Source organism: Carassius gibelio, chromosome B22 (assembly GCF_023724105.1).
Source record: "Carassius gibelio isolate Cgi1373 ecotype wild population from Czech Republic chromosome B22, carGib1.2-hapl.c, whole genome shotgun sequence".
Lineage (NCBI taxonomy): Eukaryota > Metazoa > Chordata > Actinopteri > Cypriniformes > Cyprinidae > Carassius > Carassius gibelio.
In genome coordinates this window covers 33,146,015-33,171,857 of record NC_068417.1, presented here as the reverse complement: position 1 = coordinate 33,171,857, position 25,843 = coordinate 33,146,015, and the positions used below count along the sequence as shown (strand labels likewise).

Here is a 25,843-nt window from a genome sequence, read left to right as displayed (position 1 = left end):
TAATGACGGAGATACGGTTTGAATACAAGCACATGAAACGTTTACTTTTTTTTAATACGCCATACATGTTTTGTATACAGATTTCTAAAAAAAAGTATTACACAAAAAAGGAGTGATGAAAGAAGGGTAAAACAACAACATGATTGAAAATAAACAATGGAAGAATTACCGTTCAGTGCAAAGGGTTGTAGTGTTGCCGGGTGGACTTTCAAACCCCATCAATAACTAAAATATGAAAATAACACTCGTTTCTGCTTCATACATTATTATGAGGTTCAAACCATTTTAGAGTAGCACTTGTTTTAAACGTGTTGGCTCAATGTGTTCAAATGACTTGGCAAATAATCATTCAGTGGAGGGCAGTTGAAACAGCTAAGGCTTAGGTATACATTTCTGCATACCAACAAACAGTCACACAAGCTTAAACCATAGTGTCCGTAACGTTTACAAACATTAGTGTGTATGGATCGGTAGATTTCTGTTAGTGCTGCAGGTGCATGTTTGTAACAAAATACAATAAAAATGCATTAGGCTCAAAGACTAACTTCACTTTGTCACGCATACCTGATGTGTTACATGATTAAAGAGGTAGATGCCGTCGGTTATGACAAACGCCTCACCTGAACTGAACATACTGCCGTGTCAAGCACTGTTTTATTTCCGAGAAACAAAATAAAACATCTAGGGTTGTGAAACGGACAACGGACAGCAGATGTAATATGGAAGGGAAGAACTGTTACTGAATGTGGCACGAAGAAGCCACTAACAAATTATTTTACTTGAATTTCGGTCAACAGACCTTAAAGAGTGTATTTAACGCGACAGTTCAATGACGAATGGATTTTCCGAACAATGAGCTTTAGTATGTTTTACGTCCATTATAGCAAACCACCGGAACGGGTTACTTCAAATTGCTTGTGCATGCAATTATATAAAACATTTTTAAATAGAATAAGACTGAAATTTTTGAACACTGCTGAGAGAAATGTAAAACCCCTTGGGTGGGAATCTCATTTGCAAGTTTATAAAACAACTTCTCAGGGGGATGCGATTCAATTTCCAAAACGTTTTAAGGAAATGCTGATCTAGTGTGGGAGTATTAAAGTAAAAAGGTACATCCGTCCTAAAATCATAAAAGGCTTAAAATCTGTGTGGAACATTTTAGAGTTGGAATTAAAGTGTTAAGGTGAGTCTCTAACAACCACGATGACCAGGTGGTCCTCCTCGAGTTTCCCAATAGTCTTCAGAGCAGTCTGGAGATACTGCTGCGAGAAGTCACATGGAGGAAAGGCGTATAACATGCCGCCCATTTCTCGCTCTTTGGGGCCGCCGAGGGGCAAGCCGATGACCCCTGCAGCCTGCTTGTTCCTAAGGTACGTCACCAAGTTGCGGAGAAGGCGCTGTTGAAGGCCCGGTTCTGGAGGAGGGGCGTCGCGGTCCATGGGCCCCTGAACTGCGAGGAGGACAGCGTAGCCATCCGGGCTGCCTAGCTTGATGCGTCTCGTCACCTCGTCCAGTTTGGGCTGATCCAGCCTCAGCCGCTGAGCGATTTTAAGCTGCGTGATCTTGGAACCGCCTGCTTGGTTGTCTTTCATGAGGGCGTGGAGAAAGTTCACGCCCCCCTCAAGCATGTGCATGTTTGTGGGGAAGCAGCTGTTTTTAAGAACGAGAGAACCGTGCCACACGCGACTCAACGTCTGGGCATATTCAGAGAGCGTGCTGGGCTTTTTGGAGTCTGTTTTGGACTTGTCCGTCTGTGAGTAAGGGTCGCTCTCGCTTTTGCGGTGACGCTCCTCCTTCCTCGGATGCAAAGGTTCATCATTAACAGCACGTTCATCACTGATGTGTCTGCTGATGTCAGGGGTGTGGTCAAGAGGTTCTGAGGTGGAGTCCGGAAGACGGCCGCGACCCCTATCCGGGCTGTCTTCAGGAGTAGACGGTGCTCCGCCTCGGAGTTTTGACCTCTCGCGCTCCTCGGCAGGACAGTCGATGGGACTCAGGCTCCTTCTCTTGCGCCGCTCCTCCCAGTTTTTCCCGCGTTCTAGCTCTCGTTCCTTTACCCAGCGCTCCCTGCTGCGGCTACGACTGCGCTGCCTGACCCGCCCAAACGCCTCCGGGTTCGCTCGCCGCTCAATTCCTTTCGGCGGACTCCAGTCTCGGTCTGAAAGGCGATCTCTTTCTCGCTCCACGAAGAGGGGGTGTGAGGGTGAGCGAGCCCTCGCTCTCAGTTCTCGCTCCAGGCTGTGGTGGCGTCCGTAACCATCAGCTAGAAGTTCGTAATGTGGAGGCGGGAGCAAAGGCGGCTGGTATTGTTGAGGGTATGCCCTCGTCTCCTCAGCTTTAGCAAAATCCACACGCAGCCGACGATTCGGACCACACAGAGGGAAGCCGCGCATTTGCGCACACGCAGCCTGGGCTGCATCCAGGCTCTCGTAGTGAATGTAAGCAAAATTATCTCCTTTAACATAGTCTATGGTGCGAATACTCCCAAAGCGATCAAACTCGCGGGCTAAAGCAGCCAGCGAGGTGCTCGGGCCAAGTCCGCCCACCCATAGCCGAGTCGTCGGATTGGCCTTCCCGTATCCGATTTTAATTGGGTTGCCATTAATCATACGTCCCTGCATGGCCACTTTGGCCCGGTGAGCCATATCCAAATTTTGAAATTTAAGAAAAGCATAAGCACCTCCTTGTCCACGGGCAGGCCGCTTGATAACCACCTCTTCGATAATTCCATACTTGTCAAATCCTTGTCGCAGTTCCACCTCAGAAATGTTATGATCCAAGTTGCCAATGAACAAGTTCCTTGTGGCTCTCTGATCGTCCTCTGGTTTTAAGTCCTCCTCGGGAAGCTGATACGCATACGCACGGCTTCTCTCCTCCAATGCACTGTAATAGTCCAAAACACGGTCCCTGCTGAGTCCCAGACCATCAACGTAATGCCTGGGTCTCATATCTCTAAGGGCACTACTCCCAGCACCAGGTGAAAGTGACCGCTGCCTGTAAGTGTAGGCAGCACTGTGCAGAGACACATAACTCACGTCTGGAGGCGTGACGCTGCGACGTCGCATGTACATGGGTTCAACTTTGAGTGGACGATCATATAGCACCAATGGGTTTTTTGCATGACGCGCTTCCCGCGCGTTTTCCGTGTGTCTGAAGTTGACGTAGGCAATACGACCCAGTTCAGGCGTGTGAGACAGCTTGACACTCACATCCCCGAACTTTTTAAACTCATGAAACAGTCCGTCCTCTACATGTTCATCAGAAAGCTGTGATCCAAGGTTGCTGATAAGTAGTGTCTTGTATTCAAGTCGCGCACCCACCGTTTCCGCGGATGGGGTCTTACCTTTAGGCAGGACTGAGGTGGTTCGGAGAGGGGCTCGACCCAGCAGACCCAGTTCATGATGCGCGCGGTGATGCAGACTCTCTCTCTCCCCACGGACGCGCGGTTTTTCCCGCTCTCGGCTGCGGCTGCGTTTGTGATACGCTCGAGTCTCGGCGAGCAGCAGCGCGAGCGGCGGGTTCGGTTCGCGCTCCCGGTCGCGCTCGCGGACGCGTTTGGCGAGCGTTCTGGACGGACTCGCGTCGCGCTCGGCCTGCCGCTTCATTTTACAGTGATGCTCCAGCCGCGAAAATATAAAAATCAGCTCCGAGGTGAGATCTCACGCTTCCTGGAGATTCTGCACATCCGTGAGGAGGGTCTTAACTAACGTTTGCACGGGAAAACGTTCGCCTGGATGTTGAATTTTGCAGATAAAAATAAAACGGCAAACATTAGCGTCCCCTCAGCTGCATCTATTCCGCCATCTTGGACAAAAGGAATGTGCGCGCACCGCGAGTGGGAGGAGACTCTGCTGACGTCAGAACATATTGCGTGACGTTGTAGTTGTGGAACATCAGTACTGACAATAAAAAATAAAGTTGTATTAATTATTTTCAAAATAATTAGTTTGAAATAGATTATTAGGCTACTATCCTACTGCATAATACTTTGTTGGAATTACATGTTAAATAATAAACACATTTTTCAAATGTAATATCTCTGTGAATTCAGGAAATGAGCATGAACTTTAATGTACCAGAAGCTGTAATAAGATATGCAAATGCATGCAAAGACTGTTGTATAACCATATAAATAGTTTAATTGCCATGGTAAATAGGTATTTTGGTGGTTAAATGAATAAGAAAATCTTACAAAAAGTGTCCAAGATGAAGGAGATATGGTTAAATGCAAACTCAAAAAAATAAATACATATATATATAAAAAAAGGACAAGACCAGTTTCTTTTCTTCTTTTAATGAAAAAGACAGTATAACTGTATTAAACATTTTACAGCAAAGTCCACTCAAACCAACCCACGCATTTTGAAGATGAGACTCTCATTCATTATATTTCATATAATGTGCCAACTAAGAAAGTCTACACCCTCAAAAAAGAGAAAAAAGGAAATTAAACTAGGCAAAGTGTGTCAAACATGATTCTCATAACGTCAGGAGACAAACAAAGGTTGTGTGGGATATCAGTCAGAACTAACACATTGCAAGTTATAAATTAAAGATTGTATTTTCATGTAAGTGCATTTATTCGGTTTCTTGATGTGTACCCCTGGAGAACATGATAAAATGACAACACGATGCAAACCCCACTGTTAGGTGGTAAGTCAGCTGCACAGCGCAAATCTCCCACCCTAAATGCCTTTGGCCGCTGCCTTGCTCCCATAATTCCTTTGGGTTTAGAGATCTGTCCGTGCCTTGGCCGCGTTGGGCGCATACTTGGGCATTAGCTCATTGATCTTGCGGATGAAGTCGGATTTCTCCACGCATCCTTTGCAGGATTCGCCCCATTCCTCCAAAATTTTCTTCAGATCTTTCACTTTCAACTTCTTCAGGTCGACGGAGCTCAAGTCAACTTGTTTATCTAGAAGAAGAAAACAAATATGAATGGCTTGCAGTTCTGTCATTGATCCACCAAATTTGACTTGAAGACTAAATCACTTTAAATAATATTACATTAAAAAAATAAATGTCTTTTTTTTTTCCATTCCATTTAAAATGGAGCAGATATATCTCAAGATATCGCCCAAACAGAACAAGTGATATGATATAGTTATACGTTGACTAATTGGTTAACCACTAGAGAGATGGAAACTTTTCAACTTACCATATTTCAGTTCACAGATCTGACTGTCCTTCTTTTTGAGCTTTTCACAGATTTTTTCCACTGGCACATGGTTACTCATCGGTTTGGAAACTTCATTGATTATTTTTGTTGCTGCATCACTTGTTGCCCCTATATAGTAACACTGCACATTCACAAAACATTAAAAGGAAGTATAAACAAACTAAAATTATGGAAGATAAAAGGAATATTTCAGCCGATAATGAAAATTTGCTGAACTATATTTCAAGTCATCCAAGGTGTAGATGAGTTTGTTTCTTCATCAGATTTGAAGAAATGTAGCATTACATCACTTGCTCAACAATGGATCCTCTGCAGTGAATGGGTGCCGTCAGAATGAGAGTCCAAACAGATGATAAAACATCACAATAATTCACAAGTAATCCACTCCAGTCCATCAATAAACTACTTGTGAAGTGAAAAATAGCATGTTTGTAAGAAATCAATCCATCATTAAGACGTTTTTAACTTCAAAATGTTGCTTCAGGCTAAATACTTGTCTCGTTTCGTCGAGAAATATGCACTGATTAAGCACCGTTTACAAGTGAAAACGGTCCATAACAGCTCTAAATAAATATGTTGGTGGGTTCTGATGTGAGAGGACAACAGGAGATTGATTTTTTTACATGAAAAAACGTTATTACTGAAAGAAGTATTCTGCTCAGTAGTGAAGGTTTGAAAATGCCTTAATAATGGATTTGTTTCTTATACACTGAAGTAGTGTGGATTATTGTGTGTTTTTAATCAGCTGTTTGGACTCTCTTTCTGACGGCACCCATTCACTGCAGGGGATCCATTGCGGAGCAAGGTGATGAAATGCTGAATTTCTCCAAATCTGATGGAGAAACAAACTCATATACATCTTTGAGTAAATTGTTGATTTTTGGGCAAACTGATCTTTAAGCACACACTTACAAATCTGTTTTCTTTTCCTTTGGCCTCTTTGCAAGATTTTAGAAGAGCATTTTCGATGGAGTCACTGTTGAACTTGACATCGTTGTCTTGTAGCGTCTGGTAAAACCGTTCCAGGAAACCCACACAGACTGCAATGCAACAATCATACACAAAGAAGTTATATTAAATAAAATGAGTCACATTTATGAAAATAGATAGCATAGTATAGTCAATTATTCATGTCCCCTTTGTAAATAACAGAATAAGCAATTATGACCAAAAGGTTATTTGAACAGGTGTCCTATCCAGATATGATGAAGTACTTATTATTGATAATAAGCTGCGTACAGTATGATATTTTTACTTAAAAGAAAACCTAATTTACAAAATTACATAAACAACCGCCTTTAAAAACACAAAAATACACAATAAAAAAACACGTTATAATGCATTCCATTTAAAATTTTGCATACCGGTATATTATAAACGTACATTATTACAAAAACACGTTTATCCTAACAGCACATTAAACCCCTTAAAAATAATTACTGATGCAATAATTGAAGTAGTTAAAGGAAACATAACTAGTAATAATAATAATAAAGTAAAATACACAGCATAAACTAAAGAAGATGCATGAAGCGCAGATGTGAGATGCTCATGACAGGAAACGTGTTCCCTGCACGTTTTGTTTTTAATACTATGAACATATTAATCAAACTCACCTTCACACTCTCCATCCTTTAAAGCTTCAGTGCAGCTCGGCACCAGCGCCAGGGCCAGTGCCACAGAAAGCCCACTCAAATATATCATTCTAAAACCAAACAAACGCGTTTAACTGCTTAAACAGACTATGGGCAAGTACTAAACTAGGTTTTGAAATACCATTAAAGATACCGGCTCGACAACATGCAATGTATCGTTTCAATAGCGCTTCCTATTGAAAGGGCCCGCCCACTGTCCCTTCTGATTGGTTCCCGTTCCACTCTTCGCGCGTCTATTGGCTGGCTCGTGACGTCGCAACACGCATTCTTTTCTGAATGCATGTGCAGAGCTTATCCAGGGAGTGAGTCCAGTTGGCGGCCTGTGATTGGTTGTGGAGGTGAATTCTCTTGGTGACGATTTAGGGCTTGTTGACGTGTTGGTGCACCAGCGCCATGTTTGTAGTTCTTTGTCGTCCGTTTGTCAGTTAACTCATCATTCGAGTGGACGAAACGAGATATTAATGTTTATGTTACTAAGACTATTACAAAAGAAGACTAATTTGGCTGTGACATTTCTCACACATTATAAGTAACGTTACTGTGGCGGTCTGAAGGCAATACCATCCAACATAGAGGTTTTCACACACCTGAATTTAACTTCAAAATAATTTTACTAGCTCTTCAAATAATAAAACCACACTAGCCTTCATTCAGGAAAGCGTTACCGAACTGAGTTCTCTACTATTAGGTCTGTTCCCACCAAGAAAGTCTATTTAGCGAAAACTGTAACAACCTGAAAAAAAACAACTATAGTAATTTATAGTAAATACTAGTGTTTTTGAACCATTCTTTATAGTAAAGTGTATTATACTGTATATATTATAGTATTTACAACACTTTGTTAATGAATGCTACAGCATACTGTGGTGTTAACAATAGTGAACTGATAAACTGTAATAAATACTATAGTTTACTTAAGTTTTTACTACAGTAAACTGTAGTGCATTGTAGTATAAACTGTATAATATACTCTATTTTGATATCGTTATAGCTGTTGTGTGAATGTTTTGATTCCGTTCAATTTAATGGGATTTTTTTTTAACTGGATGATTACCGTATAGCTACCATTTGATCTTTCTTATGGTATGGAAGCTTGTTTCAACCAAATAAAAAATGTTAATAGCGACTTTCTTTCTCTCACAAGTTCATTTCTTATTATTTCTTATTGTACTATTTCCGAATTGCAAGCTATAAATTGAGAAATGTAAGAAGTCTGAATTGTGAAATACAAACTGGCTATCGGAGAGGAACAAATTGGAATGTATGTGATTAAAAAAATTGTGATATAATAATTCAATTACTTTTTTTTTCTAGTGGCAGAAACAAGATTCAACAAAATGGCCCTTTATGGATATTTCATAATGTTGTAAATATTCAGAATAAAAAAAAAAAGAAAGAAATGTTGATTGTATACTGAGAATTTAAACTCTATCCCAAAGAAAGAAAGGAAGGCAGATATCAGTCGATAAAACATTATCTTTAATATTAGGCATTATTAATGAATTACACGTCACAGCGGTTAAGTGAGTAGGAAAAAAATGTGTATTTACATCTAAAATCCACACCACATTTATTCATGCTAGCACAATATATACAGAAAAAATACTTTGAGAATACTTGTACAAAGGTTTTCGTAGTTCTGCATGGTAAAACCAAACGCTCTTCAGATTTCAATGCAAAATACACAAAATAACTGTAGTGATTAGGCCATTGAAAGATTTTTTTTTTTTTTCATGTTCGCAGTTTAATTTTAAAAACACATTTACATCAGAAAGTACAAGGCAGACAATTAATTTCAGTCTATACATGATTTGTCCCTCTTGACCATATAAATACAAAGCTTTTGAAGGATTATATACACGAAATAAAGCCAAACATAATGTGTGGTACGAACTGTAATGCAGACCAGAGCGTTTAGTATCTTTACTCATATGTACAGAGACTTTGCAATCAATCCTTTCAGCAAAATACAGGAAAACAAACCTAATTTTTAATTAGCAATTCACATTAATCACTGTTTAGATGAATAGAAGGTCTTGAATTATAGATGCTGATCAGGGCATCATGTCAAAAATAAAATGTCACCCTCAATCTGAAACTCTGAATCCAAAACTGTAGGTTTGCCTCCACAGAGATATCAAACATGTAAAATATGTACACTCGTTTTTTTTTTTTTTACATGGTTGTTTGTGCCAAATGAGCAACCTTAATTTGATGAATTGTGATTATAATACGTTTTAAACTTCTTTTCTTGCTTGAATATGCAAGCAAAATTAGAATGGGGAATAAATGCAGGACGCACAGTATCCGTCAGTCTGTATTTACATGCAAAATGTCTAGAAAGCCTTAATAAGAAATGCTCAAAACAATAAATATTAATGCTTTTTAGTTAATCAGTGCTAATATTCACAGAATGGTCTGTCACAGATACACTCTCTCTTATAACACTCGATCTTTGCATAGATTCCAGTTCCTTCCCTGATCATTCAATATTTAATGTGTATAAAGTGATTTATTAACCTTAACACATTATGATTAATATAAATAATTATTAATAACTTATCAGTCAAACCATTTCTATATGTCTTTGGAGACATAACACTCTTACTTCATCATAATATGTCTATAATTAAGTAAACAAAAACCAATAATAATACATCATAATCTACAAATACATAGATTATCACCGGTTACCTAAATTTTACTTTAGGAATAAGTGCATACATATGAATAGACAGAATGGAGATACATTTGCAGTGTATGTCTGACTGAAGGAAAACAGATGTAATGTAATGAATTAGAGATTCTATCTAAAGAAGATCCTCTATCAAAACATTCGCACGGCTTTCCCTGGCCATAAAAAGGCCTTTAGTGATGAACTATCAGTCATATCAGTCATTAAGATAACATACATTTCTCTCTGTACATATACTGCCATGAACAGTACAGTTTTCATATCACAAAAACGCTGTTGAGTTTGCGTTAAACTTGCCTTTTGCCTTTGATATTCTTGAAGTATTGGTGTTGAAGTACATTTCATACTACGAGCAGCCTTAAAGGGTTAGTTCACCCAAATATTAAAATTATGACGCTCATGTCGTTCCAAGCCGTGAGACCTCCGTTCATCTTTGGAACGACATGAGGGTGAGTCATTAATGACATCATTTTAATATTTGGGTGAACTAACCTTTTAATTATATACTTTCGTGTTTGTAAGCCAGGACTTTTCATAAATAAAAATAACTTTTCAAACCCATAACGTATTTTTGTAATTAAGTGATGTAAAACCAAATTAAACCACATCAATTTGTGTAGGTCTAACAGTGCAGAAAAAAAATAACGTTAAAAATAGATTTTACCATTTGTCGCGTTCTTGGATGCATTTTTCTAGCTTTCTTTTGGAAAACGGGCCAGCAGATTTAGGTTTTTCCTGCCACTTAAGTTTATTCCAGACTCAATATGCAGTGTTTTCCTTAAAGCAGATACAATTAACAGTTTCACATGACATGAAATGCTAGTTAATGGAGCTGTAGATGAGGATGTGTAAATATACAGTACAAGCAATATCTCTACCAGACCCTCCCTTCAAGTGATGTAGCGTAATATTATCACCATCATTGAAGAGGACATGCACACTGTACATAAAAATTAGCTTTTTAAATAACACATACGTTCAAGTCGTCAGAAGTTAATATGCAAAGAACATCAGGTACCGAATTTGTATCTATCGGCAGCATAAAGACTTCACTCAGCTCACAACATAAAACACACTCATGAATCTTGCCTTGATTCTATCTTTAGAAATGTGTGGTATAATCTTTAATAGCAATATAGTATATTATATCATCTAAGGTATATTTATTCTAACTATCTTTTTGTATTTTTTTATACTTTACAATTATATTAAAGTCTTGGAATCTTATAACAGCTCTATCTAAAAATATACTTCTTTATGAAAATGTCAACTCAGAGGAACGGAAATCAATTCCCAAAAGGAACCTACTGAGACTGAAAGCCGCTTTACTGTGAGGAGACATCTGTGAAATGGCTTTGATTTAACAGTGCTTTGGTTGTTGTGTTATTAGCGTAACGGGGTAGTAGCGTTGAGAGTGGTTGATTTGCTTTCGCAGCACGGCAATATTGTGGGTGTAATGAGGCTTTAAGAAGATTGTAAAAGCCTCTTACTGTCACATCAGTGCAGATTCTCTCTGAGGAGAAGCTTCCTGCAACCATGCAGGAAGTAGCAGACGTTCTGTTAAGTGTTTTTAGGTTGGTAATGAAGTGTTAGTATGTTATATCAACTGCTGTGTTATTAAAACCACGTCTGAGGCTTTTGCATTGGACTGGGAAGTATCTTGTCAGAAGAAATTAGAATTCTGTCAATTAAGTCTGAAATCCACCCTTATGTGGGCTACCAAGATGAAAGTGAACTTAATTTAAATTTTAGCCACTATTTACGGAACCACAGATCCACTTTTGACCACTTTCTTATATTTTTTTATTAGATAATAATAATAAAAAAATTAAAAAAAACATTTTATGAACAAAAAAAAGAAGGTATTTGGTGCTCCAAGGTTAAGTGCTAACATGCAACCCAACCAGAGCAACATCTATTGAAAAGGTTTATCAACACTCTTTTTAAAGTTGTATGATGTTAATCAATCAAAACTATTGTAATGATGATTATGAAGTGTTAACAAGTTGTAGACCTTGACAAGAGGTGTATCTCTCACTTAGGACATGAAACGCTTGGATCTTGTACACCTGAAAACCACCTGAATGTGATTTTGTGTTTTCGGTTTCATCTGAAAGTCTGTTTTCATACCTTTCGGGACCATATCTATATTATCCAGTCAATAAACTGATACTAATGAGGGGAAGTAGCTTGGGCTCTACAAGCTGTTTGAACTCAAGGTTCCTGGGCAACTCCCAATCAAAAACCACTAAGCATACAACAAAGCATGTAGAAACTCAGCAACATGTCAAGCACTTCTTATAAGGTTTCAAAATACCTACACTGGATACATGGTAAGTAGAGTAGATGTTCAAACCCAACAGTTCTTTGGATTTTCCCAAAACCCAACCACCTATCACACTAAAGCTTAACCTTACTCTTCATTTATTCTTCACTGATGCCATGTTCCCAGGCCACTTTGGCCTGCTCCTCCTTGTTAGTGAGCAAAGGCTGGGAGATCTTGCGGAGCATTGGCCTTGGAACCGGCCTCAGGTCTTCCTCAGGGATACACCCTTCCCTCGGGTAAGGTTTGAGAGGCAGAGCAGGTGCAAGCTCATGGTGGTGGTAGTGCGGATGGGTGATGTGTATTGCATGGGGGTGGGGATGGTGAAGATGGAGGTGATGATGGTGGTGCCCATCGGTGGGCATCCCTGGGGTTACACTCAATGGGGCTGAATGACTACGGCAGGGAGTGGGTTTGAGAGGGTCCAGAACTTCAGGCTCGGAGACGCTGTAGCGCACAGGTAGGTAGGGACTCTCAGCTTCCTCCGTGTCTGTTGTCCAGGCCTGGCTGCTCGGCATCGAGTCCAAGGTGTCGGCTCGAGCCGGAGGCTCGGAGGAGGACTGGGCGAAGTTGCTCTCGCTCAAGGAGGAGACACCACTGCTGGCGCTGCCGGACAAGGTGGAATTACTGCCATCCAGGCCCGATTGTGGACTGGTGGGTGAGGCAGGTATAGGGTGCAGGGGCGACTGGTGAGGAAAGGTAAACAAGGTGTTTATATACAATATATTGCATTAGCAACTTATATGTTGCTGTGTTAAAATGGCCAGTAGAATAACATTAAAGAAAGAAAAAAAAGAGATATCTTTATAATAAGCAATTATAGACCAATATCAAATCTTCCTTTTATAGGAAAGATTATTGAAATTGTAATTTTTATCAGCTGAACAACTACTTAAAATGTTCAATCCAGTTTCCGACCGCATCACAGCACAAAGACAGTGCTCATTAAGATAATAAATTATATTCGCTTTAATTCTGATTCTGGCAAAATATCAGTGCTGGTACTACTAGATCTTAGGGCTGCTTTAGACAATGTCCATCATAACATACTTCTAGAGATACTGAAAAACTGGGTCGGGCTTTCTGGGATGGTACTCAGATAGTTCAGGTCATACTTAGAAGGGAGAGGTTATTATGTGAGTATAGGAGAGCATAAGTCTAAGTGAACGTCCAATAAAGCGGAGTGCCACAAGGCTCAATACTTACACCGCTCTTGTTTAGCCTGTATATGCTCCCACTAAGTCAAATAATGAGAAAGAACCAAACTGCCTATCAACAGCTATGCTGATGATACCCAGATTTACATAGACTTTTCGCCAAATGACTACAGCCCCATTGACTCCCTCTGCCAATGCATTGATTAAATTAACAGTTGGATGTGCCAGCTGAGAAAAGGAGAAAACTCAAGAATTGTATTTGGAAACAAAGATGAAGTTCTAAAGGTGAATGCATTGACTCTAGGGGTCAAACAACTAAGAAATGATGTCAGGAATCTTGGTGTGATTCTGGAGAAAGACCTTAGTTTCAGTAGTCATGTCAAAGTGACAAAATCAGCATACTGTCATCTCAAAAACATTGCACGAATTAGATGTTTAGTTTCCAGTCAAGACTTGGAGAAAGTTGTTCATGCCTTTATCACCAGCAGGGTGGACTATTGTAATGGGCTCCTCACCGGCCTTCCCAAAAAGACCATTAGACAGTTGCAGCTCATCCAGAACGCTGCTGCCAGGATTCTGACTAGAACCAGAAAATCTGAGCATATCACACCAGTCCTCAGGACCTTACACTGGCTTCCAGTTACATTTAGGATTGATATTAAGGTACTTTTACTTGATTAGAAATCACTCAATGCCCTAGGACCTAAATACACTGCTTTACTGAATATAAACTTAACAGACCATTTAGATTATTAGTCAGAAATCTTCACACAAAACAAGTTTTCAGAAGAGATCAGATGTGCTAATGTGCACATTTACCTTTAAATCTAAACTCAAGAATCATCTGTTTAGCTGTACATTTATTGAATGAGCACTGTGCTACATCCGAACTAATTGTATTGTATGTTATGTATAATCATTTTTTTATTTTTAAATGTTTAATTTTTTTTATCATTTTAAAAGTTTTGAAATTGTTTTATTGTTGTGAGCACTTTAAATTACCATTGTGTATGAAATGTGCTATATACTGTAAATAAACTTGCCTTGCCATTAGAAATACCTAGAAGCAAGGTTGCTCAATCCACCTCCTTGAGAACTCATTATGCACAGTTTAGTTCCAACCCTGCTTTATCACACTTGTTAATCTTTCCATGAACTTCCAGGGATAGTTAAACCAAAAATGACAATTATTTTATGAACTTGACTACTAACCTACGTTTGACTAAATAGTCCAGGAATGAAACTCTATTTGCATTCTAATTGGTTTGTTCAATTTAATGTTCCCAATCAGATTAAGTACTCAAAACCAGGACATATTCAATGAATGCTGCATCTGTGACCTGTGCGTGTCCTCATCTTAGCCCACCCCCTCCCCAGTACCACCTGTCTAGAGCTTCCTTTCTCTAGCAGCTGCAGCAGCAGCATGTTTCCTTAATTTTATGATCCGAGCATTTAGCAGAAGGAAGTCTAACTGCTGTGCATTAGCACCAGCTTATCAGATCTAGTCCACCAAGACCAAACCTATGCACATTCTTTTTACAATATTAAATATTTTAAACTCTATCAGGAGAGTTCTCATGACTGAAATCTATTCATAAATTAAAAAATGATTTGTTGGTGTACTTTAGACACTTTTATATATTTTACAGAACAATAACACTTTTCATTCCAAAGACATTTAAATATTTCTCTATTTTAACTTTCTATTTTAGTTCGCCTTCCCATCTAGGGGTCTAATAAATGTGGCACTGTATATTATCAATATTGTTGGCTCTTGGCAAATTGCTTTTGCTTTATTTTCTTATTCACTTGGTATAAATGTGTCTGCTAAATTAACAAATGTAAAAGTTTTTTCTGTATAACTGAATCCTTCAAATTTCGTTTTACAAATTTTCATCCAACTGATCTACAGAGAAAATACAACTCATGCACATAAACTCACAAACATATGATAATTGCACTAGTGATGCATACATATACAAATGCAACAATATGAACCCAAAACTTTAGCATCTTAGGGACACCAAGAACTCCCAAACACCACAAAATTTTCTGAACCAGTTAAGCTTAAGGTGATTTGAATGGGGGACATCTGAGGTCTACAGGAAATAAGACATTCTGGAATGCTCGTGTGGACATGCATGACGAGGACTAACAGGACACATCTAGGCGGAGGATACCTTTCTTAAAGAGCGCGCGGGGAGAGCTGGAGGGAGTTCGTTGATCTGGTGGTGGAAAGCATCAAAGTGCATCGAGAAGTGTCCTAAAGGGGAGACACAGGTGGACAGAACCAGGGTTGGAAAGAGCACACGCCGGAACACACACACGCGCGCAAACACACGTCAGCATTCACTCAGCAAGCACTATCAAGGATTCTTTCTAAACTGTTCAGAGGAGAATAATGGGTTGGGAAGAGGAAATGAGGAGCACTGTATCAGTAGAGGATCAATGATCAAATTTGGCAATAACTATTTAATGAAAAGAGGATGCTACACGTCCAATGTAGGGTGGGGGAAATGGAGAATGCTACATTTGGGCAGTTGATATGATGTGTAATACTACTGTATTCAAAATGGTAAAAGCAATATACACTTTTTCTTGTCTTTTTTTCCTATAATTTACTGGCATGTACATTTTAAATAACTGTGTCCCTCAAGATGCAGAACAGCAACCTCTGGATATTTAATGAAGCCAACCTACCAGATCCAATCTAATAAAGATTCCACTAGAATTTGACAATGAACAAAATATTTCAAGTAAACATCTTTCAATTTTTTTTTATTTCTTAACTCTATTGGCTTCATCTTTTCATTGATTTCTCCAAATAGTCCATGCACACCTTGGCAGACACACATTCCAAATGTCTGTCAAATCAGTTTGTGTAGCTTAACAGACACATTGTGGCACCTCATCATGCATAGAAGATCCAATGTAACTAATGACAAAACATTCATTTTGTAAACCATTTCAAAGGAAAAAAAAGGAATGGTTTCATGAAGTGTCTCTCTTTACTGAAACCTTTCCTCAAAGATATTGTTGTTCCATACCGGGAGGAAGGGTGCGGGGGGGAATGGGTGGGGCCATCACACTCCCGACATGAGCAGAGTGGAAAGGCAGAGTGTCCCTGGTGCCACTGTCCAAACTCCAGCTGCTGGGAGCTGTCAACACTGCCAGAAAGAACAAAGACCTTCATCACCATACATATCATTAATAACCCGCTGGATCCTTATTTGAAGGTCAGAGGATTAAAATGTTGAGATTTAGCTCCCAGTGTCAGTGCAACCTAAACTAACCTAACAAATGAGACTTCCTTAGTAAACCAGCTTCACAATGAACCAGCTAGGATGTGTGTAAACCAGCTAAACTAGCACGAACTAGCCTGGAAACTCTATATCCATTGTTAATTAGTAACAAGTTTTTGGATGATCAAAAATCATCTTAACAAGCAAGGCTTAACTAGACTTATCTGGTGAAGCTGGTCAACTAGACTCAGCATCCATCAATAAACTTGAACAACCTTCTTGGTAAAGATGGTTTAACAAGGGAGTCTTGCTTTCTAAGTTTGTTTTTTAAGCTGAGGCACAATTTGATGAACCAGAAACCAATTTAATATCAACTTCTGCAAACAATGATGCCATTTCTAGACTGTTCAGAGCTGGCTTGGAACTAGTAAACCACATGGTTATGCTGGTAAACCAGTTACATCATCCCCAAACCAGCCTAGACCAATATTAAAGACTTTGAAACTGTTAAGTATAAGTAACTTCCCTTCAAAGACTAGGTCTTGAATTGGTCTGGTTCAACACCAGCAAAAATAAAGTCTTAAACATGAACTGTGTACTGTGTAACATACTGTGTGCAGTTTCAAAATATTAAGGAAAGCTGTGATGCATACGGATTGCACATCCGGACTGCATTCGTTCATTGACACTTACTAATTTGAACATTTAACTTTCTACCGGTCACAAAGTAAGATCTTCATCAAATGCAGTACCTACTCTGACTTCAGTGTGTATTGTGGATTACTGCCTGATCTGAGGGAACTGTGGGACTGTGAAGGAATAGAGAGGTACAGTGGGTTCAGAGAATCATACACACCCAGTCATACCTTTATCAGCCACAGAGAGATTGGGGTCACTGCAGGGTTTGCAGGGACCAATAACCTGATGGTAAAGAGCCCTCTGATGGTTAGTAGGCTGGTGGAAAATGCAAAAGAAAAACATATTTTTATATTTTATTACTTTCATCACCTTGGCATTTAGATGGTCATTTCCTGGCAGAATGTAATGTTTATTTATTTTTTAATCAAATGATCTGTGTCTTGCAGTAGACGCACCTGTCCATTCTCGGTCATGTTTGGGTACATGGCACTGCTGGGACGGTCCCTGTGTGGTGGTAGGAGCATCAACATCTCTCGGTTGTGTCTGTATCTGTCAGGTAGTGATGGGGACCCAACTGGAGAGAAAGTAAATTAAATATAGCTCAGTTTTAAGTTGAGAGTTTCAACTGAGCTGTTCCCAAGGTTAAACTTTATGAAAAGTTTATTGGCGCTCACCTCTGATGCTGCTGTGCCCTGAGTTGATCATCTGAGACGGAGCTGAATGCGTTGAGCTCAAACTGGACGATGATGGACTGGGCTGAAATGTTATATTGGGAGTAAAAAGGACTTTAAAAGATCAGGTATGGCATTATTGTTGCTTTGTAGATGCTAGGGTGTTCTGAGAGGTTGTCTGGGGTGGCAAAGGGTGGAAGATTTCCAGTAAATTCCAGACAATTTTAAAAAAATCCTGGAAAGTTTCCAGGAATTTGGAGTAGTTTCTCGAAATGTACCTTTCATATTCTGCTAGGTGGATGCTAGATTGACATGGTGTTCTGGGTGGTCACTAGGACATTGTTGAGTGGTTGCTAGGGTGTTGTCAGGCTAGGTTGTTAGGCTAGGAGGTGGCTGGTTGCTGATATGTTGCTAGGCTTCTACAATGTTCTGGGTTATAACTAAGGCATTGCTAACTAAAGCACTGCAGATAGTTGTTAGGCCATCCTGAGTGGTAACAATGGCATTCCTAAGTGGCGCAATGGTACTTATAGGTTACTATAAGCAATTGCTACAGCCTTCTAAGACATTGCTAGGGCATTGCAAGGTGGCAGGTGGTTGCTAGTGTGATGGAGTGTAGCTAGTAAGAGCTATGCAGGTAAACCTCACTCCCCTGATCTAAAGAGGCGCACTAGTAACTGATGCTAGAGGCTATGGTCTTTAGCATCCTTGTTATCATGTTATCCAATGCTGTGAAGGCTGGTTCAAATCCCACTTAGGTGTGTGTTTCCCAAAAGCAGCATTAGCTAACTACAGCCACAAGTTCCATTTAACTATTTTGGTAAGGACGGAACTTGCCATCATAGTTGCTTTTGGGAAATGGACCCCAGGGCAGGCTGAATAGAAGTGGAGGGCTTAAATTGGTGCCGTGACCCAGATGGGAGTGAGGTTTCTGGTGTGAATATAACAGAGGGCAGCTAGTTAGATCTTTGCATGTAAACCTTATTCATCTGGCCTAAGGAGTATTCTTACAGCTGATGCTAGAGGCTATGATCTTCAGCATTTTAAGCGCCCAACTCCTATGCTGCAAAGAGTGAGTAGAACCAGAGGGCTTGCACTGGTGCCGTGACCCAGATGGGAGCGAGGTTTGGGGGGTGATTGTAACGGAGGCCAGCTAGTAAGAGCTGCACAGGCAAACCTCACTCCCCTGGCCTGAAGAGGTGCACTAGCGACAGATAATAAAGGCTATGGATGGTTTGAATTCCACTCTGAGAGTGTTAAGTAGAACCGAAGGGGTTATGCTAGGATATTCTACATTCCTACTTGGCTGATTAAATGCTAAAGTGTTTTGTTTGGTTACTAGGGTGAATTTGTACACTATATGTGTACATTATAAGTTATTGTAGCCCACCTGCATGCGGTAGAGGTCCTCCGGGTGCTCCATCATACTGTCTGTCAGGATGAGCAGGTTTCCTGTCTCACTGGAGGTGTGAGAGGAGAGAGAAGAGGAGGAGTGGCGGACAGAGCCCAACACATTCAGAGGGCTAGAGACAGATAGACAGAGAGAGAGAGACAGGGAGAGGAGAGGGATGGGAATATAGGGATGGAAACGAAAAGCAGGAGGAGTTTGAGAACAAGGAACGCATGCATGGATAAGGAAAATCAATCAAGAGGGAAAAAGAGAGATTGTAGAGTGGTAGAACACAGGCAGCCATGCAAGTATGAACAAATAAGGAGGAAAAAGACATAATAAACAATAAAGAAAAGAGGAGTGTAAAGCATGCACACAGAAAGATTTCAAACATACGTGAGGAAGAGTGATAGAAGAGAGAAAAGGAGAGAGAGGAACAAACAGAGAGAGACATGAGAGAGACGTGGCAGAGCTGAAGCTAGTGTGTTCAGGGTGGGCAGCATGAGTGTGTACACGTGTTTATGAGGAATACACGGTCAAGGAGTGTTTGTGAAGAGAGAGGAAGGGCTGTGTCTATAGAAAACAGGAATCTCTGTCTAGAACCCACATACATGTGTGTACAACACACACTCGACAAATTCATTGCAATGCAGCACTAGGTTCCACACAGGAAATAAATATTTAAATAAATAAATAAAGAATTAACATTTTTAGAACATATAAAATAAAATCCTGAATATACATACAAAGTTTGGAAAAAGGCTGTTTTCATTAATTTAAATAATGCTGCAATAAAATATAAAAAAAATCATAACAAAAATAAATAAACAAACAAAAACTACTAATTTACCCTGGGTCATTCTATTTTATAACAAAACTTAATTTGTGAAATTTCTGTTGTGTTTTATTTGTATGTATTGATTACTTGGTTTATTAAAATTTAAATTTCATGTCAACAGCACCTTTAGAAAACTTTACTGAGAAAAATGGTGACGTGTTTAATACTTATTTTCCTCGTTGTAAATGTAATAAAATTTAATTTTAAATGTAAATCTATTTTTATTTAATTTTAAATGAGTACCATGAGTGAACTTTGGACTGGTAAAAAAAATAAAAACATCTGAATATACAAACTTAAAATAAATACTTAGAATAAACACACATTATATAAAAACAACAGTTTCCATATTTATTTTCTTTTTGGCACCTCATAATACTGTTAGTGTATATCTCATTAAATGCTTATAGTGCTATTATATCTCATAAAATAAAATAAGTATATTTAGTATGCAGAATACATTTCAAATTTGTGAATGATTTTGATTTAGCTTCTGTTCAAACTGAATGTTCTAGCTAAACGACTCTCTAAAACTTGAAACATTCATTTCATTCATACAGCATGTTTTTCTTGTTCTAATACACACTTAAGCTTTTACACAATATATGCGTGTGTGTGTGTATGTGGGTGGACTGACCTGTGCCTGTGCATGAGCTTGATACTGTCAGGACTCATGGGACTGTGGGTGGCGAGGATGCCGCGTGGGGTGCTGGACCCTGAGCAGGCCGGACTCAACTTATCCAGACCGGGCAGGCCCTGCAGGGCCACATAGAAACACTGCTCTGAATATCTACACTGTCTGCACTCATGCCAGTGCATATTTATTGTATTGTATTGACATTTCCTTTTCAAACAGGATAATGGAGGGTTGGCTCATTACTGGTCACACCAAGAAGTAGCTTATATTAAAAGTGCAAATAGCATATTCTCATCCTAAAAAGTATTTGATTGGACAAATATTTGGAAACTCCAAAGTCATGAATGAGTCATCCAAATTTAAAGCTGGTCTGATAGTAGAGTCGGACGTAGTTTTAAAAGCTTGAAGTTTTAAGTAGTTTTAAATTTGAATGAGTTTTAAAAGCTTATAGTTTGGAGCTGTTTTACGTTTAAAGGTTTTAAGAGCATGCGGTATCTCAGACTGATAAACTGCTTTGTGGTTGCTAGGGTAAACTAGGTGGTTGCTAAGGTGTTGTGGTTGGTCGCATTTGTGTCTGAACTACATGCGACGCAACAATGTTCCAGCGACAAGCAATTTGTGTTCAAACGTGTTTTAACATACATGCATGCTTTCATTTATTTTTAAAATCTGAGGTAAACTATCTAAATCTGTTTTTGTTTTCGATATGGCTATAAATGTCTCATAATATTATATTCACACTCATATTAGACTCTTTTAACACTGAATAAAGCACATAATCAGTAGCCGAGATCGCCATCGTTTGTATGTTGATGTTCCAACCGTGACGTCGTAGAAATAGAAACCATATCTAAAATAGAAATTTTGTGTGTTGCCATCGTGGCCAGTTAGGACAAAAACTCGAATTAACATACAAAAGATACCATTTATCGCGTGTCGCGTCATCACATTGCGTGTAGTTAAGACACGGTGTTAGTATGTTTTATCATGTTGCTAGCATGTTTAAGATATATACATGTTGGCAGAGCCGAACAGTAACTGATTACATTTTTTGTAAAAATGAGCAAACAAATTTAATCTTTCTATTTCTATTTTTATCTCTTTTTTTACTCACAAACCCAATGCAGTTCTTACATTAAGCCAAGTTTTGTTATACCTTGTTTAATATAATATTTAATGATGTCTCTTTGCTATTTAATAGCACTGTTGTACATTTTATGGTTAGTAAACAAGTTAAACAAAAAGTAATCTAAAATGCAGTCAGAATACAATACCTAAAATGAGTAACCTACTAATTGCAGTTTTCGAAATGTAATCAGTAATGAACTCAATTTTTTTATTAATCTACCAAGCTCTTATATGCATGTTGGTAGCACTTCTTATGCTAGCTGCTAGGCTTGATGGGTAAGCCAACACAATTGCAATAAAATTTAAATAAATTGAGATTTGTTGGGAACTTAATCTAAATGTTCATTTATTGGGGCTGAAAATAAATGGTCAAATTCAAATATTTTTGCTGAATTCATCAGAAGCAGACGTGGGGTCTCACATGACAGAGGCTGCTCCTCATCATCTGGAACTGATCGATCAGCTTCTTGTGCAGGGGACGCATTTCGGGATGCACCAGTTTCTCGTGGACAGCCAGACCCATGCCGAGGATGTGAACCTGTAGGGTTTATTCAATATGAACCATCATTGGATGTTTATTAATCTCTTTCGAGTAGTTAAAATGGAGAAGTCTTGAAGATATTCACCTGTTCCTGCATCAGATCCTTGAGTTGGGTGATCTTTTCCGTATCCTCTGGGTGACTGCTAATGTACTCTTTATCGAAGAATGCCTGGCATAAAAACAATGGACAACTTATTATGAAACTACTGTATAATTTTGGATGACGAATGAATGGTTGGTGTTCATTCAGTAAGGCAACAAAAAGCTTGTCAGATGAATGTGAAGAAACATCTCTGTACTGTGAGCTTTTTAAAGCACTATAAACTCATCTGCCAAGAGAAACAATGTTCTTTTTAAACCCCTCAAAGTCAGATTTGGTGTTATGTGCACTGACTTCCTGGTATCTGGCGATTCCTCCGTTGACGGCGGCGTCGATCACCCCGTTGAGGCACATGCTGAGCAGGTTGATGTTTCCGTGAAGCTGCTTGTGCTGGTACTGACTGATCAAGGTGCGCAGCTCCTGGTTCTTGTTCTCCACCACATATATGGCATTCTCCAGCGGACTAACCTCAATCTACAATACAAGAGGTTAACACAGATCCTTACAGTTTCTGATCAGTAAATCTGGACACTAGATTGACAGTGTTATTAAATAATCTTCAAGCTTAGTGTTTTGGTAGTATACATTTAAATTAGAGGGCTTTTTAATTATTGAATTATTTATGTAAAAAAAAAAAATGATAATATGTAAATTAATGACTCCCTGAAAGTTATATAAAAAAATTAATGTATAGAAATTCATGAAATTTACATTTATAAGGTTTCAATTGAGTGCTTTGGTATCATAAATTTAATTTAGAATGTTTTTATTGTTATTGTTATTGTTATTATTATTATTATTATTATTATTATTATTATTATTATTATTATTATTATTATAATTACAGTTAATTTTCAAATTTTTAAATTAATTTGAGTGCTCAGTTAGTATAAATGGCATTTTACATGTATGTACAGTATGTATTTATTTATTTATGCAAAAGTATATTACACCTATATTTCATATGTAAAGTTTTTCATTTCACATTTTATTTAAAACTTTCAGTATATAAATTTAGTTTAATGTTAGGGTAATATAAATTTGAATAGGAGATTTATTTATTAAATTATTGATGCAACATGATAAAAAAAAAAAATCTATATGTAAATTCATGACTTGATTAAAGTTAGCTTTTTTGAGTACTGTCAAATGATTAATCGCGATTAATCACATCCAAAATAAACGTTTTTGTTTACATATACATATACATATATATATATATATATATATATATATATATATATATAATTTAACTATTTATGCAAAATGGTATAAAAAAACAAACATTGTGTCAGACTGCTGCCCATGAGGCTATCAGCTCCCAATTATTGACTTCAATCAATGAGATTCAATAAGCACTATAAGATAACACTAAAATGGTCACTTCATTATGTTGATGATACATTCAGCTTTTGTTTGGATACGTCACCCACCAGCTCGCGCTTATCCACCTCAAACCAGCGGGAGATGCCGGGCAGAGGATGGGTGAGGATAAGTGTGGTCCGCTCGATCCAGAGACTCTGCAAACACAAACATGTGATGCAACCTCAGCCAAAGTCTGGTGTTAAAGTCATTTATCCACTGGTGTTCTGAGAGAAAAACTTCACATTCACCTTAAATTCATTTTCCTTGTCTTTGGACCCCTTGTGGAAGGGCCGATCGTACCGGAAGCGTCGGACGTTATTGACTCGGTAGAAGCTCTTGATGCGGTCCGGCACACGGTCCATCTGCAGTACATCCATGTTTTCTGGAACTGGATTCACAGCGTAGATCTGGAGGTCTATGAAGCTTTACATGAAGGACAAACAGCTACTATACAGCAGAAACAAGTACTTTAACTGGATCGATAACCCTAAACGAGTAAGCTAGCACAACTCTATGTTGTTAATTAACTTATATATAAAAAAAAAATTGTACAAAGAAAAAGAAGATATTTTGTAGAGTGTCCAAGCTGCTCCTTTACGTACAAGTGGTATAGACTTTTGAACAAATAAAAAATTATATCAAACATAAAATTACAGTTAAATACAGGTTTTTAATTAGTTAATGGCTAAAATAAATGATAAATATAGGGGAAAAAACTTCTACTTTAAAGTTTAACTTTAAAAATGTAAAGGTGTTTTAAAAAAGTGAAGGATACACTGAGCATCGATAATTAATCACGTAAAATTTTAATTTGATAAACATATTAATATTATATCATATTATATTAATGTAAATTATGCATTTTTATAAATACATGACTTAATGGAAGTCTTTGGGTAGTATGCATTCTTAAAATATTTTTTATGTAATTATTTATGCAAAATGATCTTAAATTATATTATATTATATTAAAAACATACTTAAAATGTAATTTCAGTACTGAATGAAGGTTACATTTTTAATTGAAATTTGTAGTTCCATTTTTATGTATGCATTCAATTTAGTGTTTAAATACTAAATGTAAATCAGATTTTTAAATATTTATTTCTTATTTATTTAAACAAAATAATTTAAACAGAAATTAACTGTATATAAACAAAATTATTAATTGTAATTAATTAATAGATTTTTATCAGTTTCCTAAACCATCTTATTATAGTGAAGGATACACTGGGCATCCCCCTGTAAAATCCCCTCATCTGGTTGATTTGGGTGCTGCATGGCGATCGCTTGTGGAAATTCTCCCAGCATTCTTTGCTGAAAGGCTTCGAGTCTCTCGTAGTCATGCCCTCGACAAACAAACTCCTTATTCTGTGTGGAGAGAAAGAAAAATCTATAAATAAATAAATACTATAGAATTTAATGCTATAGAATTTAAGGTATTGAAAATTCAAAAAATACATTTAATCTTTACAATTATTACAAACAAACAGAGCATTTAAACATCACATTAGCTCACCCTGAGGAAGAAGGGAAACTTCCGGCCATAAAATCCCACCCTGAAGAACTCCGGCTCTAGTCGCTGCTGCTCCATGATGTTGTCATAATATGCCGCCTCCATTTTCTGTAAAGAAAGAAAGAGCTAAATATTCACACAGTGCTGACCTCCTTCTGAGCATAATACATAACAGTACATTAATAGCTGCGCGGTCCACTCAAAGTGCTGTTATATAAGCTCTATTCATATATTCACATTTTAAAAAAGGAACATCAAAAAGCACCGACCCGTATCCAGCTGAGACTCTGATAATCGTACAGGGACTCGTACTGGAAGGCTAGCTCACGGCACAGCGGGATGCCATACTCCCAACACTGGGAAGAGAACAAAAACAGGCCATCATATGAAAATGAAACTAGATTTACATTTCTGGAAAAGAAACAGCATCAATTCTGGAATGGCAAAATCATGTCATGAGTTTCTTTCTTCTGTTCAACACAAAATCTGATATTTTGAAGAATGTCAGTAACCAGACAGGTGATGTTAGCCACCGACTTCCATAGCATGGAGAGAAAAAAATACAATGGAAGTCGATGGCTACCGTGAATTGTTTGGTTACCAAAGTTTATCAAAAAATCTTCCTTTGTGTTCAACAAAGACAAAATTTTAAAACAAAATTTCCATTATTTTCCACATCCTATCAAAAACTGTCGCATAGTTCCAATTCCTGCCCTATATTTTTGTCCTTTTCGATAATCCGTTCTATTTGGATGTATTAAACA

At 38.2% G+C, this 25,843-nt stretch overlaps 3 protein-coding genes across 10 annotated transcripts in view; all 3 read right to left on the bottom strand.

Moving 5' to 3' along the window:
- Positions 1–17: 17 nt before the first annotated feature.
- On the bottom strand, positions 18–3,819 carry LOC127987968 (putative RNA-binding protein 15B). The gene has a single exon (XM_052590431.1). The coding sequence runs from the start codon at positions 3,606–3,608 to the stop codon at positions 1,182–1,184; it is 2,427 nt and encodes an 808-aa protein (XP_052446391.1). The 5' UTR covers positions 3,609–3,819; the 3' UTR covers positions 18–1,181.
- A 462-nt stretch (positions 3,820–4,281) lies between these two features.
- Positions 4,282–7,029, bottom strand: LOC127987969 (mesencephalic astrocyte-derived neurotrophic factor-like). The gene is made up of 4 exons (XM_052590432.1): positions 6,799–7,029; positions 6,095–6,222; positions 5,162–5,303; positions 4,282–4,918 (listed from the first exon to the last, which is right to left on the bottom strand). The coding sequence occupies exons 1-4, from the start codon at positions 6,884–6,886 to the stop codon at positions 4,734–4,736; spliced, it is 543 nt and encodes a 180-aa protein (XP_052446392.1). The 5' UTR covers positions 6,887–7,029; the 3' UTR covers positions 4,282–4,733.
- A 1,266-nt stretch (positions 7,030–8,295) lies between these two features.
- The window catches only part of LOC127988299 (dedicator of cytokinesis protein 3), a 170,445-nt gene continuing 152,897 nt past the window's right edge, over positions 8,296–25,843 (bottom strand). For 4 of the 8 annotated variants that reach the window (XM_052590960.1, XM_052590962.1, XM_052590963.1 and 1 more), the window contains 16 exons: positions 25,349–25,435; positions 25,083–25,187; positions 24,793–24,934; positions 23,812–23,978; positions 23,632–23,718; positions 22,493–22,672; positions 22,184–22,267; positions 21,979–22,095; positions 20,430–20,569; positions 18,955–19,087; positions 17,568–17,649; positions 17,349–17,467; positions 17,121–17,208; positions 16,060–16,179; positions 15,193–15,275; positions 8,296–12,541 (listed from right to left, as the gene is read on the bottom strand). In XM_052590960.1, coding sequence (XP_052446920.1) covers positions 11,957–12,541; positions 15,193–15,275; positions 16,060–16,179; positions 17,121–17,208; positions 17,349–17,467; positions 17,568–17,649; positions 18,955–19,087; positions 20,430–20,569; positions 21,979–22,095; positions 22,184–22,267; positions 22,493–22,672; positions 23,632–23,718; positions 23,812–23,978; positions 24,793–24,934; positions 25,083–25,187; positions 25,349–25,435 — 2,319 coding nt within the window. In that variant the 3' untranslated portion in view covers positions 8,296–11,956. Of the gene's footprint in view, positions 12,542–15,192; positions 15,276–16,059; positions 16,180–17,110; positions 17,209–17,348; positions 17,468–17,567; positions 17,650–18,954; positions 19,088–20,429; positions 20,570–21,978; positions 22,096–22,183; positions 22,268–22,492; positions 22,673–23,631; positions 23,719–23,811; positions 23,979–24,792; positions 24,935–25,082; positions 25,188–25,348; positions 25,436–25,843 lie in introns of all 8 variants that reach the window. The other 4 variants (XM_052590964.1, XM_052590961.1, XM_052590965.1 and 1 more) reach the window with 4 other exon arrangements.

Bases quoted from the DNA above. Each gene is read 5' to 3' on its own strand.
- LOC127987968 (XM_052590431.1), bottom strand. From the start codon at position 3,608: ATGAAGCGGCAGGCCGAGCGCGACGCGAGTCCGTCCAGAACGCTCGCC.
- LOC127987969 (XM_052590432.1), bottom strand. From the start codon at position 6,886: ATGATATATTTGAGTGGGCTTTCTGTGGCACTGGCCCTGGCGCTGGTG. The intron at 6,223-6,798 runs GTGAGTTTGATT...GTTGCATTGCAG, and splicing joins AAAGGATGGAGAGTGTGAAG to TCTGTGTGGGTTTCCTGGAA. The intron at 5,304-6,094 runs GTAAGTGTGTGC...GTGAATGTGCAG, and splicing joins AAGGAAAAGAAAACAGATTT to TGTTACTATATAGGGGCAAC.